The 17,936-nt window shown below is 37.9% G+C and overlaps 1 protein-coding gene across 1 annotated transcript in view; it reads right to left on the reverse strand.

The window, feature by feature from the left end:
• Window positions 1–1,768: 1,768 nt before the first annotated feature.
• LOC138743051 (NLR family CARD domain-containing protein 3-like) overlaps window positions 1,769–17,936 on the reverse strand; it is a 29,841-nt gene continuing 13,673 nt past the window's right edge. The window contains exons 8-11 of the mRNA XM_069897878.1: window positions 9,511–9,681; window positions 6,827–6,994; window positions 4,065–4,232; window positions 1,769–2,317 (exon numbers count right to left, since the gene is read on the reverse strand). Coding sequence (XP_069753979.1) covers window positions 2,209–2,317; window positions 4,065–4,232; window positions 6,827–6,994; window positions 9,511–9,681 — 616 coding nt within the window. The 3' untranslated portion in view covers window positions 1,769–2,208. The remainder of the gene's footprint in view (window positions 2,318–4,064; window positions 4,233–6,826; window positions 6,995–9,510; window positions 9,682–17,936) is intronic.

The raw sequence follows: 17,936 nt of genomic DNA on the forward strand, positions 1-17,936 counted from the left end.
TCTTCAAGATCCTTAACAGACATTTCAACAGAAGTAGATTCAGGCATAATGGGGTCTTGCTGTTCCTTAGAGACCACGGGATCTTCTGTCCCTTCCCTTAATTTAGTATCTTTTCTAGCAGTTTGACTTCGTATAAAAATCCCTCTCAAAGTCCCCCCCAGCAATGCCAGGAAACTGAAGATCAGAGTTATCTTTAAGCCAAATCTCTTTAATCATCTTCACTGAATCGATGTCTGAAAAAACTGTTGTAATTGAAGATCCATTTTGCAGCGCCACCACTGTAGCCGTCGAATGACAGCTCTTTAACTCTCCAGCTGGTGGCGCCCCAGCTGATCCAACTATCAAAGTCTGAGTAACAGCACTCACAGTGGCCGTTGTGTGAAATACTGGCACCCATCCAGCTCTTTGGTCTGAAAGCTGTTGAATGCGACCTTCAAAGAGCCTCACCGGCTTAAAATGGAGTTTCAATGTACGTCTTCCTCTGGATCCATTCTACGCTGAGTCCTGGCTTCTTATAAACAAGTAGGCTCAGACAATTTCAGAAAATGTAGTTTTTTAACAGTCTGTTGATGTTTTCTTTTACCTTTTTTTTTGCATATAAACCATTAGGCACTAATCCAACACCTCTTATTATTTATAAAGTTTTAAAAGAACTTTAACGGGCACTTAAAGACAAAACAATAAATCAGAGTCAGGAGAGGTCTGGAAGGCACGTCTGTTCCCTACGCCATCTTGCCACGCCCCCCCAGTGGGAGACATGCTTGACTGTCAGTGTAGATTGGCAACATCACCTCCTTGCTGACCATCAATATGGAGACACCTGTGTGCTTAATCCCCTACTCTATTCCTTGTATACCCATGAATTTGCAGCCAAGTTCAGCTCCAAATCAATCTGCAAATTTTCTGATGACACACCCATTGTTGTCCAAGTAATGGGTATTGAAGAGTCAGAATATTGGATGGAGAGTGAGAACCCGTCTGGGTAAAGCCAGATAAACAATCTTGTAATCAAATATCACTAAGATCAAGGAGCTGATTGTTGCATTTAGGAAGGAGAGGCTGAGGAAACACACACTTGTCTGCATTGAAGGGTAGGAATGAAGAGTGTCAGAATCTTCAAGTTCCTGGGAGTCCACATCTCAGAAGACCTTTCCTGAAGGCAGAACACTGAGGCAAACCTGAAGAAGGCACGCCAGTGCCTCTACTTTCTAGAGGATGTGAGGAAATTTGGCATGTTGTCAGATACTCTATTAAATTTCTGTAGGTGCTCTGTGGAAAGTATACAGACTGGTTGCATGACACCTTGGTTTGGCCCTTGAATGTAGAAGGCAGCAGAAAAGACAAATGTAGCTATGACCATTATAGGTTCTGACCCCTCATTCACTGTGGAGGCATCTAACAACATAAAGGACCCCCCTCTTCTTATCGTTCCCTTCGGCCAAGTGTCGGGAATGGGCTGCCACGAGTAATGGAGGAGCTATTAAATGCATAATAGCATTTAAAAGGGTACAAGATGGACAGATAGTATGGAATAGAGGGCTACCTTCCAGGTACAAGCAGCAGATTTGTAGTTTGACTTCGACATCATATTATACACAGACATGTAGGCTGAAGAGCCTGTTCCTGTGCCGCATTGTGTGTACATATGTCACACACTCACACTCACACTCAGGCCAATCAGGACAAACCAGGAATTAAACTTTTATTTTTTGAGAACTCTATGTCCATTTATCTACTGTGATCAATACAAGTCAAGAAACTGGTTGAACAAATTTGTTTAAATTTATTTGTCACATTATTCTTGGGGATTATTCCAAGCAGACAAACAAGTTATCTCTAACATTCATACAGATGCAGAAAGAGCACAATTTACAGAGTATAGGATTGCAATAATAGAAAGATCAATGAGCACCAAGCAAGGGCAGCATGATGGCACTGTTATGGGTTCATTTAAGACTGATGGGTGTGGGGAAGAAATTGTCTTTAAGCCTGTTGCTGCACACCTTAAACTCTTAAGACAGTGTGCTAGGCTGTAATGGGTCCTTTAATATGTTGACTACTTTTCCTAGATTGTGGGAGATGTAGATGGAGTCCATGGAGGGGACAGAAGGCAATATGAAAATAAACTGATTTCATGTCATTAAACAATTGCAATGATACCAAGATTTTAAATTTGCAGTTTGTTTTCATGGCATTTTTTCAACTGCATTACTGATTTTTTTCCATTTTGGACACTATTACACGGAGATCATTTCTTTTCTTCTCCAGCTCCACTAGGTTTTTGTATTGATCTGTGGTAAAATGATTCTTCTCCACCCTTTGACAGATAAGAAATAATATCAGCTATTACATGTATCTATTTTAGTTAATCTGATTATTGCAACATTTGGAGAAGAAAATTCATCAGTGATTCTATATCATTTCTCCTATGGGAGACCTGAGATCCACACGAAAAAAAATTGCACTGATATCATCCTTCATTGGACATCTCCACTTTTCATCTGTCTTTTAAAAATAGCCAAAGGAGGGATTCCCTCCACCTGAAAGGATTTTCTGAGTAGAAGCTCTTCCGCCCATATTTGGAAGCTCTTCTGCCCATATTTGGAAGCTCTTCCGCCCATATTTGGAAGCTCTTCCGCCCATATTTGGAAGCTCTTCCGCCCATATTTGGAAGCTCTTCCGCCCATATTTGGAAGCTCTTTCGCCCATATTTGGAAGCTCTTCCACCCATATTTGGAAGCTCTTCCTCCCATATTTGGAAGCTCTTCCACCCATATTTGGAAAGCTGTAAGCCTGCTGGGACTATTCTGGATGAAAGCAAACTATTTCCTTTGTAAAGGCTACATGTGAGACCGTGAATTTAATGAGACCATCTGGATCTCCTAGCATTTTTACTTAAGAAACAAAATTACAGTGCCAGTGACCCAGATTCGAATCTGGCATTGTTCTCCCTGTGTCTGAATAGGTTTCCTCTGGATGCTTGGTTCCTCCAGCCCTCCAAAATATATGGGGGTGTAGGTTAATTTGGGTGTAATTGGGCGGCATGGGTTTAAATGCCCGGAATCGTCTTCTACAGTGCTGTAACTAAAATGTTTAAAAAAAAAAAAAAATTATTTAAAACTGGGTTTCTTGATTAAGAACAACTGCTAAATGGGAGAGAGGGTTGAGTTAAATAATTTCTTATCTCCCGATTGGGAAGAAGGTGGTGAAGTGAAGTATCCTGCTCATAGGTTAGATACTCCGACTACATGAGTGAGCTGATGAAATATGTGGGTCAGGTTGTTGGACTGTTGAATGGAAGCTGCCAATGTATAATTAAACATTTAATTACCAATTCTTCCTTTGAATTCTAAATTAGTTAATCAAAATGAAGTAGAAATTTGCATTTTAAGCAATATTTTCCAAAATAATATGTTTTGACATAATTAGAGGGGCGATGACAGGAAACAGTATATCTTTTTTCTTTAATATCTTAATTTTAGATGCACAGTTCAAAGCTCCTATCTAATACACTATGTGTTTAGTGCGTGAGATACAACACTACCTTATTCCTCTTTGTCTGAAATTTGATGACTACCAGGTGTCACATCAAATTACAGAGTTTTCAGATTTTCTAGTATGCCTTTTAACATTTTATTGGTTAAATCATAAAGAAGGCAATTATTGGGAATGAGGGGAAGAAGCCAGTCAATGGATAAAATTGGCCTTTCCTTGAAAGCCATCTCCAATAATTGCTATCAATCTAAATTCAACAACTTTGCAGAATAGCCAAGATGATAAGACCCACAGAATTTGATAACCATTTCCCACATTTTCAACCTTCCTGTAATTCCTGCACTGAACCAAACATCTTGTACTGTCGGATTCATATTATCTATTATGTTGATTATGTTTTCAGTGTGACCAAGAATAGAATATTTAGGTCAAAAGTAAAGAACATTTCTCTAAACAGGAACCAAAAGTTCTATTGGATTTTACTAATTGAAACTTGCTTTAGTTGAAAAATGTTTGACAACAGCAACTTACCATCCTGACTTTCGTTTTAGACACAGGTGAGACTTTACCTTATTGTCCTGAGAGTTTTACTGTCCAAAATGAAGTCTTGAAAAGATGAAATAGATTTGTTTGTAAATTTATTGTGACTTAAATCAAGGTGCATAAGCATCTGGAGTTTTGCAAATGTAGACTTGAAGTCTGTGGAGGAGATATCTGTGAGTCCAGTTTTTGATAGCCTGGATAAATAGAAATGTGAACAAAAACAAAATTTTCACAAAACAGAAATGAAAATGTGCATGATAGAACATTTAGCAAATTAAAATGGTTAAAATGATAGAAATCCCTTCTTGAGAAAGGGAAACTTACAGGCAGAATAAGATTTAGGAGCTGATATTGAACTGTATGACAATGGCAGTGGTGATGTTTGTAGGTGTAATATTTTAACATGGGAGTAAATTAACTTACTTCAGTCATGGCATTTCAAGTGTATTGACCAGTCCATTACTAACATTAACGGGTATAAAATTGCACTCTGAAATGTTTAAAAAAAATATCAGAAGGCAAATGAACAAAAGTATCTGAAGTTTGGGGCTTTTGTGGCTTCAGAACCAATTGAGGAAGGTAATTAGGATTAAAGCACAATGTTTAATTGGCATGAGAGTATTATGTGATGTTGTTTGGATTGTGCAAGTCCATTTCCTAATCATTGGAGATAGAATGCAGATATAATTCTTAATTCATCACCAAATATATAGATGAATTTGGGAAATAGCTGGAATGATATGGCTTTGTGTGTGATAGATTGTATTTAACCAATCTTATAGTGTTTCTCGAGGAGGTTACCAGGAAAATTGATGAAGGAAAGGTTGTGGATGTTCTCTACATGGACTTTGGTAAGGGCTTTGACAAGGTCCTGCATGGGAAGTTAGTCAGCAAGGTTCAGAAGTTAGATATTTATAGTGAAGTAGTGAAATGGATTCGACAATGGCTGAATGGGAAAAGCCAGAGAGTAATGGTAAATGATTGGTTCTCAGACTGGAGGTCAGTGACTAGTGGTGTGTCTCAGGGAATGGGGATGGGATCATTGTTGCTTGTCATCTATATCAATGATCTGGATTATAACGTGGTATATTAGATCAGAACATTTGTAGATGACATGAAGATTGGAGGTGTTGTGGACAGCGAAGAGCATTTTCAAAGCTTGCAGATGGATCTGGACCAGCTGGAAAAAAGGGCTGAAAAATAGCAGATGGAATTTAATGCAGACAAGTGAGAGGTGTTGCATTTTGGAAGGACAAACCAAGAAAGGACATATATAGTAAATGTAAGGGCACTGAGGAGTGCAATAGAACAGATGGATCTGGGAATACAGTTACATAATTCCCTGAAAGTGGAATCATAGGTGGATAGTGTTGTAAAGAGAGCTTTTGGCATATTGGCCTTTGTAAATCAAAGAATTGAGTTTAGGAGTTGGGATGTTATGCTAAAGTTGTATAAGACATTAGTGAGGACAATTTGAAGTATTATGTGCAGTTTTAGTCAGCTAACAAACAGGAAAGATATCAATAAGAGAAAAGAGTGCAGAGATTTATTAGGATGTTGCCCAGACTTCACGGACTGAGTTACAGGGAAAGATAAACAGGTTAGGACTTTATTCCCTGGAGCATAGAAGAATGAGGGGAGATTTGATAGAGGTATTTAAAATTATGAAGGGGATAGACAGAGTAAATGTAGATAGGCTTTTTCCACTGAGGGTAGGTGAGATATAAATCAGAGGACACGAGTTAAGAGTGAAAGAAGAAAAATTTAGGGGAAACAATGAGAGTGTGGTGGTACACCACCGGTCTACTGCAGGGGGAAACCTCTGTACCTGCAGGAGAGTATGGGGTGGGTGGGCGACAGGACAACACCTGGTTGGCTGTCAATCAGCCGACCTGAATGGATCATGCCTCACCTGGTCGGGTGTCAATCACGCTCCGGGATACAAGCCTGAGCCGGCCTCCCGAGGCCCCACTCAGAGTTTACAGCAGCTCTCCTCACAGCTGGCTCTGTGGAGGTTTACGTCGAATAAAGCCTGTTGTACAGTCTTTTAGTTTTGTGTGTTTGCTTCTGTCTAACAGCACACCACAGAGAGGTAACATTTTCACATAGAGTGTGGTTGGAAGGTGGAACGAGCTGCCAGCTGAAGTGGTGAATGCGGGCTCAATTTCATCATTTAAGAAAAATTTGAACAGGTACATGGATGAAGAGGTATAGACTAGGTGCACAGATTAGAAGAGCTGAAGGGGGCCTGTTTCTGTGCTGTAAAGTTCTATGGTTCCATAATGACATTATTGTTTTATTAATGGGATGTGTGTTTATTTGGCAAAGTTGTTTTTTTATTATCCATTTTTAATTGCCTCTGAACTAAAGAGATGCTGAGGAATCAACCACAATTCTGGGTCTGGAGTCACATCCAGGCCACAATGGATAAGCTGAAAACATTTCTTCCCTTAAGGACATTAGTAAAATAGATAGATATTTACAACAATATGTTAGCTTTATCCTCACCAAAACTAAAACTAGCTTTTTAATTTCAGAGTTATGTAATTAACTGAGTTGTGACATGTAGAGGATCATTACTAGAAATATCTTGCCAGCTGTAGTATTATTATTATTTCTACTGTTGTCATATATTAAAGCAACAGGTCTAAAACATTGAATGCAGGCATTGCATTAATATCAATATAGCATTAGTTTAATTTCTTGATTGAAAAGATTCTATATGCTTGGGTTTGATTTGAAAGATATACTGATGTTTTAAAACTTAATCAATTTCTGTATTACATACCCCAGCTTCTGTAATTTACAGTCTGAAGCACATTGAGAGAACAATATTTTCAATCCTTTCTTTCCCAGTTCATTCATGCTCAGGTCCAACTCGGTCAATGTCTGATTAGTTTTAAACACAGATGAAAGTTTCTCACAAGAATCACTTGTTAATTTTGTGTTCTCCATCCTGTGGGAAGTACAAGAGTTAGAAACCATTTAGCAAAATTAGCAACGAGAGGCCCAAGGGATACTAGGGTGAGGATGCAATGCTTGGTGAAAAGTAGTTTGGGTTCGTCATTATCAAAACATCTTTGCCTGGGTTGACATTGTTTGATTGTCCAAAGAGATCAGCCTTTCTGAAAGGACCAAGGTTGCATGCATATTGGCCAACCATGGATGCTCTGATGATGAATGTTGATGGAACTGCATTTATTCAGCTAAATAGATTGTATCATTTCACACTCCTGATTTGTGACTTGTAGAAGGTGAAAAGTCAGAATACTCCATTTCTCTTCTGCCTGAGTGGCCTCAGTATAGCTGGTAAATAGTGATGTCCTTCGACGTTGATGTTGGAGGATTCATTGATGCTAATAATGTTGAACATCAATGAGAGATGGTTAATTCTCCCTTATTAGGGTTGGGCATTGACTGTCACTTGTGTGGTGGAAATGTTCCATCCTCTTTATAAGTTAATGAGTAAATGTTGTCCAGGACTTCTATTTGTGGGTATAGACTGTTTTGAGGAGGTTGAATAATACTCTATGTTGTACAATCAGTAGTTAACATCCATATCTCAGATTTTTGAATGAAGGAAGGTCATTGATGAATTATTTTAAAATTGCTGGACCTGGGCCCTTCCATGAGGAGTATCTGCAGTGAGAGCCTGAACTGAGATGATTGGCCTACAAAAAACCCAGGGATGATTCCAGTGGAGATTTCCCTTGCTCACACTGATTTAATGTTTCTCACGACACCCTGATGGTATTTGTGCTCTCAGTTCATCTTTGGTGTTCAGCTTTTATGTCAATGTTTAGAACAGGGTGGCCAACCATTTAAAAAAAAACTCGCATTCCATCTTAAGTATTCCCTATTCCATAATTGTTCTGAGATCAGTAAAAGATTGCTTAAGGTGGTATGTGAGTGGGAAGAGAATGTTCTAGACCCGATTGTTACTGAAATATTTTGAGAAAAATTGTCATTGGCCTATTTCCTTTGGTTATGAAACTGTGCACATAATGAGTCAATGAGGTATGATTAAAACAGTGGTTTTCAAACTTTTTCTTTCCACTCACGTACCACCTTAAGCAATCCCTTACTAATCACAGAGCACTTATGGCATAGGGAATACTTAAGGTGAAATGTGAGTTTTAAAAACAAGTTGCCCACCTCTGGTTTAGAACATGGATGTCAAAAAGGCTGGAGCTGAATGGTAGAATTCAAACTGAGTGTCAATGAGCAAGTTACGGCAAGGAAGTTTCTTGTTTTTTTTTAAATCACATTTATAGTATAAACAGTTTTGATTATTTATCTTCTGAACTTTTCTTGCAGCTTCCGCTTAGTGGAGAACCCCAGGTGTAATGTTCAGCAATCAGCATTCGTAATATAATGTAAAAAAAATTAAAATGGCAGTACAGCAGAGACACAACGCTCCTGTGGAGTTCAACTGCTCAGTTCGGTTGCACTCAGCTCCATGCAGGCTTTCAATGGCTCATTAAAGGAGCCAAAGGTAGTTTTATTTAAAATCCATCGACAGTGGGGTCTGGACCCGAGATGGCAGTGTTTAAGATTGGCAGCAATTAAGAAGGGTTGCAATGATTCTCAACCTTCCCTTTCCAATCACATATCACCTTAAGCCATCCCTTGCTAATCACAGAGCATCAAGGGCATAAGGATTACTTAAAGTGGTATGTGAGTGAAAAGAAAAAGGTTGAGAGCCACTGTGTTAGGTGCAGATTAGTTCAATATAATTTTTTGCATCAGTTATATTTGACTCCACAAAAGCTAAACAGATTGAATCCTGCATTATCAGATTTATGTTTTAGGTGTGGTCTTGAGATTGAACCTTTTTTTATTCTACTTGTCCTAAAGTTAAATATTTCTGGTTTGAAGTCGGTGACTTTTTAGAAAGAATTATGGCAGTTAAATTCCCAAAGGATCTGATGTTATTGAGACTATAAGACCTAAATTAAAATTAACTAGGTAGCAAATTGAATATGTACAAATTGCTTTCGCAGTTTCCAGAAAATGTATAGCAATAACATGGAAGTCAGATACAGATTTAGATATGGAAGGATGGCATGCTGAACTTCATAGCTGTATACCATTTGAGAAATAAATACCATGTATTTTGGAAAATATGGCACCCATTTTTACAAAGTGTGGATTTGTATGTTGAATAGACTCACTGAAGACTTCATTTCTTGATAACCTCCAATATTAGACTATAATAAAAATGCTCTATCCCTTTGCCATTCTCCGGTTCTTCTCTTTCTATTTTCTTTTATTTCTCTCTAGGGATTTTGAGGGAGGGAAGGTGGGAGGGGGCTTTATTATACTACATATAACCTTTTAAAATAATTTTTGAATTGAATGCAATGTAATTATTATTGTAGTTTAAAATTTATCAATATTAAAAAAAATCCCCATAGTGCTCAACTACAAGAATATAATCTCTCTGAACATGACTCAGTTGCAGATACTTACTTTAGTGAATAAAGCTTACAGCTTGGTTCACCCAGAAATGTACTCAATTCATCAATTCCTTCATTCTTTAAGTTGTTGAAACTAAGATCCAGTTCTTTCAGGCTCTGGTTTATTTTTAGGGATGAAATGAGCTCTGAGCAACTTTTTCCTGTCAATCCATTTTTTGCTAGCCTTGAAGATTAAGAACAAAATACTGTTGTCAGTTTGTAGTGAAGAAAATGGATAAAGAAAAGAAATAGAATTTTAAATATGTTAAAACGGGAAATTTAAAAACCGAGGCATCATCTTGGAGAAAAATTACAGTATTTGAATTGCCAGGTTAGAGGAAGAAGCTAAGTATCACTATAAAGGAAAGGAACGGTCATTATCGGAGTGGGTTGAGTCAGTGGTAAAACTTTGGCTCAACAGGTAAGAGGCAAGAAATAGTAGGGGTTGAAGTAAGAAAGGGCCATCCTATTCGAGGAACACAAAGATTCAGCAGGTAGGGCATAGGAAAGGGGAAGCTTTAGATATCATTTTTTTTTCTCTTCTAGTCATAAACAGTGGAAATGGCAGCCAAGGCAGGGAAATGCTCCCCTTGCAGAATGTGGGGCATCATGGAAGCCATCAGTATCCCTGACGACTTTATCAGTGAGAAGTGCATCCTGCTGCAGCCCCTGGCAAGCCTAGATGAGGAATTAGAGCTGGAGATGGATGAACTCCGGATCTTTCGGGAGGCGGAGATGGGGAATGACAGGAGTTGCAGGGCCACTATCATACCTATGAGGCAGGAGGAGGATAGATGAGTGACAGTCAGGAAAGGGAAAGGGAACAGACAGACAGTGCAGGACACCCCTGTGACCGTCCCCCTGAATAACAAGTATACAATTTTGGATTCTGAATGGGGGGGCGGTGGGGGAAAGACCTACCAGGGACAAGCCATGGTGATCAGGTCTCTGGCATGGTGTTTGGTTCTGTGGTTAAGAAGGGAAGGAAGTAGAAGAGGTGAGCTGCAATGATAGGGGATTCCATAGTTTGGTGGACAGATAAAAAGTTCTGTGGAAGAGATTGAGTATCCCAGATACTATGTGACCTCTCTGGCATCAGAGATATTTCAGATCGAGTTCATGGCATTCTCAGGAGGGAGGGCGATCAGCCAGATGTCGTGGTCTATATAGGGACCAATGACGTGGGTAGGAAGAGTGAAGAGGTCCTGTAAGGAGAGTTCAGGGAGTTAGGCACTAGTTTGAAGGTGATGTGGTATTAATAACTCAAAAGACTAGAATTTACCTTACTAATAAGCTTTTATTACCATAAACAGACAGCACAGCTCATGTTGCTGACGAGAGACCCGAGGTGGTTCTGGGAGAGGAGTTACAATATTACTGTCTTTATTAGGGGGAGGAACCACAGATGCAATCATCAAGGGTTTAAAAAAAAATGGCCAGTTCTCCAAAAAAAATTATCCGAAATAGACCAGATAATCGGAGTTGTACTGTATTTCAGCGCAAGAAGTATTGTAGGAAAAGCACATGAGCTTAGAGCATGGATTGCCATGTAGAATTATGACATTTAGCCATGAGTGAACGGTTGCAGGAGGGGCAGGAATGGCAGTTCAGTATTCCGGGCATAGACGTGATAGAACGGCAGGGGAGGGAGGGGAGGTGGAATGAAAGGAGTGGCATTGTTCATCAGGGAAAATATCTCAGCTGTGCTCAGATAGACAGAGGGCAATACACAATGAGAATTGGAGGAGCAAATCTGTAGAGAGATAGCAGACAGTTGCAGGAAACATAAGGTTGTTATAGTAGGAGATTTTAGTTTTCCAGATATTGACTGGGACTCCCAAACTCTAAAAGGGCTGGATGGCTTGGAGTTTGTCAAATGTGTTCAGTAAAGTTTTCTAAATCAATATATAGAGGTACCAACTCTCGAGAGAGTGCAATACTGGATCTCATATTAGGGAACAAGACAGGACAGGTGACAGAAGTATGTGTAGGGAAACATTTTGGGTCCAGTGATCATAATTATAGGTCTGGGGCTTGGGTTGAGATTCTAAATTGGAGAAAGGCCAATTTTGCCAAAATGAGAAAGGATCTAGAATGTGTGGACTGGGATAAGGTGTTTTTGAGCAAGGATGTGCAAGGTAAGTGGAGGACCTTCAGATGTGAAATTTTGAGGGTATGGAATTTGTATGTTTCTGTCAGGATTAAAGGCAAGGTTATTAGGCACAGGGAATCTTGAAGAGAGAGGCAAGTAGCAGGTATAGACAATATGGAGCAAATGAGGTACTTGAGGAGTATAAAAAATGCAAGAAAAACCTCAAGAAAGAAATCAGGAGGCTAAAAGAAGATTTGAGGTTGCTATGGCAGACAATGTGAGGGAAAATCCTAAGGGTTTATACAGGTATATTATGAGAAAAAGGGACAAAATTGGTCTCCTTGAAGATCAGTGGTCAGCTTTAATATGGAGCCAAAAGAGATGGGGGAGATCTTAAATGTTTTATTTTTCCTATCAGTATTCACTCAGGAAACAGGCACAGAGTCATGGGAAGTAAGGAAAACAAGCAATGAGGTCATGGAACCTATACAGATTGAAAATGAGGAAAGGCTTGCTGTCTTAAAGCAAATAGGGTGGATAAATTCCCAGGGCCTGACAAAATATTACCTCAGACCTTAAGGGAGATTAGTTTAGAAAGTCCAAGGGCTCTGGCAGAAATATTTAAAATAGCCACGGGTGTGGTGCAGGAGGATTGGCAGGTAGCTCGTGGTATTCTGTTGTTTTAAAAAAAGTCCACAAAAGTAACCCTGGAAATAATAGGCTGGTGAGCCCAATGTCAGTAGTAGGGAAATTTTTAGAAGGTGTTCTAAGAGACCGGATGTACAATCATTTGGATAGGCAGAAACTGATTAGGGATAGTTAACGTGGCTTTGTTTGTGGTAGATCATGTTTAACCAATCTTATAGATTTTTTAAGGAAGTTACCAGGAATGTTGATGAAGGAAAGGCTGTGGATGTTGACTACATGGATTTCAGTAAGTCCTTTGATAAGGTCCCACATGGGAGGTTGGCCAGGGAGGTTCAGATGCTAGGTATTCATGGTGAAGTAGTGAACTGGATTTGACAATGGGTGGACGGGAGAAACCAGAGTAGTAGTAAATTATTGCTTCTTAGACTGGAGGCCTGTGGACAGTGGTGTGCCTCAGGGATCGGGGCTGGGATCACTGCTATTTGTCATCTATATCAATGATCTGGATGGGGGGGGTGCATGGCAAGCTGGCGTAGAAGAAAGAGGTGTGTTCCACCTCTCCCCAGATGGATTATTAAATACCCAATTTTAAAAAGTATAAAAGTGGTTAAAAATAATATTTACAGTTTTTTGAATAACAGTGATTCATCATGGCTACCAATGTGAAGAAATCTAAAACTCAACTTCAGAAGAAATGACCATATAAAAGTATAGATGATCTGAGGCCTACCTGCACAGCTGAATCCACGGAGTTGTTGTTGGGAGTCTCCAAACCTCAGAGAACTCCTGCCCATTCAAGCTTGACCTCGGCAGCGATCCTGCAGTCGCAAGATGGCGCCGGCACTATGGTGAGTTCAGTCGTAGCCGACCCGCGTGCATGTGAAGCCATGCACATGGGCGTCCTGACCGACAAAGGGGCCTGTGAGCCCGTGACATTGCTGGGTGGCCCAGGGTAGCATTGGAGGACGCCCCTATGCATCCAGTGGTTCTGCCGGGCATGCGTGGAGCATCCCGGGACCATGATCTTTGGGAGAAAGTGTGGGCTGTGGGGGGGGGGGGGCTCGAGCGCTGGCGCCCTGACGAAGCCAGGGTGCTGGTGTCGGGTGTCCAAACCCACAGCCGCACAGACAAAGGACCTATGGTGACTGAAGGTGAAGAGGAATTTACTTTATTGGAATTTGCCCAGGAGGAGGAGCCTGCAGTTAAAGAATGTAGACCTCAAAAAGTGGCTATGGAATCTGGATTGGACTCAATATTCACTGTTTTGGAAGGGATTGCTTTTCAAATGGATAATATGTTAAAACAAATGTCAACTCAAATAACCCAAGGATTTATGGACATGAAAACAAAAATGAATATTTTGTGTGAAGAAATGTCAACTATGAAACAAGAAATGACTGTAGTTAAGAGTGATATTAACAGATATATAAAATCTGTTGATATTGTACAAGGTAATTAAAAAAAATTGAAACAGTTTTTTCTGAATGTCAAAATCAGGTGGAACGCAGTAAAGAAAAAATGGAAAAAGTGGAAGGTTCTTTTGTAGATTGGGGGATTCAAAGAAGGGATTTATTGAAGAAGATTGATTCATTGGAAAATCAAAGCCGAAGAAATAATGTGAAAATAATTGGTCTTCCAGAGGTCTTTGAAGGTTCTGATCCAATAAAATTTTTAAAACATTGGATCCCAGAGGTATTGGGTAAAGAGTTTTTTTTTGAAGGTTTGGAACTGGATCAGGCCCATAGAGTGTTGAGTGAAAAAAACACTTCTTGGACAAAAACCAAGGGTGGTCTTGATTCGTTGTTTGAAGTATCAATATAAAGAAATGATTTTATGTATGGCGGTACAGAAAGCGCAGCAGAGTCAATCCCCGTTGATGATTCAAAACAATAGTGTTTTTTTTAATGCTGATTTGAGTCAAGAGGTTATTGGAAGACGATGGAATTTAATTTGCCTAAAGATGTCTTATGGCAAAATGGCTATCAGTTTGCTTTTTGTTATCCTGCAATTTTGAAGGTTTTTTTATGGAAACTTTCAATCTCAATTTTTTGAGAACGATCATGATGCCTTGGTTTTTGCTAATTCATTGCCAGAATTGCGAAGAAATGGGCGGTCTTTACCATCGTCTCCTAAGAGGAGGGTAAATGGAAATGGAAATAGGAACGGGAATGGGTTTGGTAAGAATGGAAAGAATGGAAAGAAAGAAGAGCTGACACAAAGTCTTGTTGACATTGAAGATCAGGAACAATCATTGGGCTTGGAATCATTGGGTTGAATATATTTACTATATTTGATTGTTCTTAATTACATAATGAATATGTATCTGGCTGGGGGAGGGGGGAGTGGATGACACTGAAAGCTTTGACTGTCATCTACCACTAGTGGGTTTACCACATCCAGATTTTTAGGGTGTTACTACCTTTGGGTGGTTTTTATATTTTTTGGGTTAAAAATAAATTGTCTATTGAGGGGTGGGTTTTTTTGTGTTTTTGAAGAATTTTATAATTTCCCTTTATAGGGGAGCATTATTTTACAGAGTGTAAATATATTAGTAGTTAGTAAAAAAATGTCTACTTTAAATTTTGCAACTTTTCATGTTCAGGGATTAAATAATCCAATTAAGCGGAAGAGGGTATTGGCTTATATAAAAAAAAAACAAGAAACACATTTTACTGAAAAGGAACATTTGAAATTGAAAAGAGATTGGGTTGGACATGTGTTTTTTTTCTTTTTTTTAATTCTAACGCAAGAGAGGTGGTGATTTTGATTCATAAAAATTTATTATTTGAATTGAAATCTTCAGAGGGAAATGTAGGTAGAGGTTTACGGGTGTATTGTAAAAATCTTTGCTGAATCTTGGACTTTGCTTAATTTTTATGCACCTAATGTTTTTATTGTTAATTCAAGCTAATGAAAATATTAGTTGGGGGAGATTTTAATTGTGTTTTGGAACCTTTATTGGACAGAAACCCCAAGAATATAAGGAAATCAAAGACAGCAATACAGATCAAAGCATTGATGAAAGATTTAAATCTGGTAGATAATGGAGAAAGGTTAATCCTACAGAGAAAGATTTTTCTTTTTATTCATCATGATATTATTACTTGTCTAGGATTGATTTTTTTTGGTATCAGCACAACTACAAGGTAGAGCATTGCAAGCTGAATATAAAAGTAGAGTTCTATCAGACCATTCCTTATTTTTCCTGTAAAAGTTCAGAAGTGGTACATTCGTCATATAGATGGAGGTTTAATGCAATGTTATTGAAAAAAAAACAGAGTTTGTTACTTTTGTTAAAGAGCATATCTCTTTATTTTTGACTGAGAATATTAATTCTGTGGATAGTCATTTTGTAGTATGGGACACATTAAAAGCTTATTTGAGGGGACAGGTTATTAGTTATTCTACGAAAGTTAAGAAACATTTATAGCAGAAAGTTTAATGTTGGAAAATCAGATTGAAAGATTTTTAGAAGGATGTGACTGAAGACAAAAATTGAAATTACGCTATAATACTTTACAAACTTATCAATTTGAGCGTTTAATTAATCGAACTAAACAACGTTATTATGAGTTGGGAGAAAGCTCATAGGGTACTTGCTTGGCAATTGAAAGCTGAACAGGCATCTCGAACTATTAATGCCATTAAAAAGAATTCAATAATTACCTATAAGCCCCAGGAAATTCATGTTCAGTTTTATTCATTCTATCAAAAATTATTTGCTTCTGAGGGGAAGCAGGATAATGGTTCTATTGGATCTTATTTATCTAAATTAAGGTTACTGGTATTAGATGAGAAAGATATTCAGGAATTGGAATCTCCATTTACATACTTTGAAATCAAGGAAGCTATACAGGAAATGCCAAATGGAAAGTCCCCAGGGAACGATGGATTTCCTATGGAATTTTATAAATTTTTTTATGATTATTTATCTAGTGCATTTGGAGATGTGTTAAAACAAGTTACTGAAGAACAGAAGCTGCCAGAATCTTGTTCAAGTGCTTTATTAACTGTTATTTCAAAAAAAAGATAGAGATCCATTAAAAGTGTCTTCATATAGACATATTTCTTTATTAAATGTAGATTATAAAATTATAGTCAAGGTACTAGCTAATAGACTTGCTACATACTTAACTAAGCTGATACATACTGATCAAACAGGTTTAATTAAGATTAGAAATGCATCAGATAATATTCTTTGATTAATTACTTTGGTCATTGCATACCAAAGCAGCCTAACCATATTAACTTGTAACAAAAAACCAGAAAAGGCTTTTGATAGGGTTGAGTGGGATTTTTTATTTAAGGTGTTAGAAAAGTTTAAATTCAGCCCTTTTTTATTGGTTGAGTTAAAGCTCAACCCGATTGCTAGGGTGGTGACAAATGGTCAGATTTCTTTACCATTTAGATTGACTCGTTTAACTCGGCAGGGGTGCCCATTGTCACCAGCCTTATTTGCGTTGGCTAGTGAACCATTAGCTCAACTATTAGGCAAAATGATGAAATTAGAGGGATGAAGGCTATGAATGAAGAATATAAGATTAATTTATTTGCAGATGATGTATTTATATATTTGACGGAACCGGAACGGTCGTTGCAGTTACAAGAGTGTTTGTTGAAATTCGGAGAATTGTCAGGATATAAAGTTAATTGGGATAAAAGCAAACTTTTACCAGTTGGAATAGGAGATTATTCAGAATGTAAAATTATTACAAAATTAAGGTGGACAAATAAAATTAAATATTTAGGTGTGTTTGTAGATGTTAATTAGCAGTCATTGTATCAGTTAAATTATGTGCCTATATTAAAACAGATTAAAGCAGATTTGATTAAGTGGAAAGATCTTCCATTAACTTTGATTGTTAGGGTCAATTGTATTAAAATGAATATTTTCCCCCGAATTCAATATTTATTTCAGTCAATATCTTGTTTACTTGCAAAAGGTTTTTTTTCAGGATTTAAATAAGGTATTGCAGGAGTTTTTAATGGAAAGGTAAATTAGCTTGAATGGCATTGTATAAACTTTCATGGAAATATGCGTTAGGTGGACTTCAGTTACCACATTTTCAAAATTATTATGAAGCGGCCCATTTGAAGTTTATTAGCAGGGTGATGGATCTAGATTATCCTCCTAGCTGGGCTAAGGTATTTCTGAGGTTGAGGTGCATGAATTTATATTTTGTTGGAATTTGAATTTGCTACAGGAATATAATATGCCGGTATTGAAACATTTGTTAAAGATCTGGATTAAAAAAAATAGGGTTTTGGGATCAAAAGATAAATTATCAATTTTAACTCCATTGTATAATAATCAGCTTATTCCTTTTTCAATGTTTAATGATTATTTAAAGATTTGGGATTTTAAAGTATAAAAACAATACAGGATTGTTTTGAAGAGGGACAATTTCTTTCTTTTAATCAATTGAGAGAGAGATTTGATATATTTTAAATTCTTTGTTTGTGTATTACCAACTTAGAGCCTTGGTAAAGGATAATTATGGTAGAGAGATAAATTTACCTACTTTGTCGAGATTTGAGTCTTTGATTTCCTCTGTACCAAAGAAGGGTTATATTTCGGTTATGTACAATTTGTTACAAGTTAATATGGATAAACAGGAATGGGAAAAATCTAAACTTAAATGGAAGAGTGATTTAGTGTTTATTTTTCCTGAAGATGATATGTCAGGACAATGTAATCA

This window comes from Narcine bancroftii, chromosome 9 (assembly GCF_036971445.1).
Source record: "Narcine bancroftii isolate sNarBan1 chromosome 9, sNarBan1.hap1, whole genome shotgun sequence".
NCBI lineage: Eukaryota > Metazoa > Chordata > Chondrichthyes > Torpediniformes > Narcinidae > Narcine > Narcine bancroftii.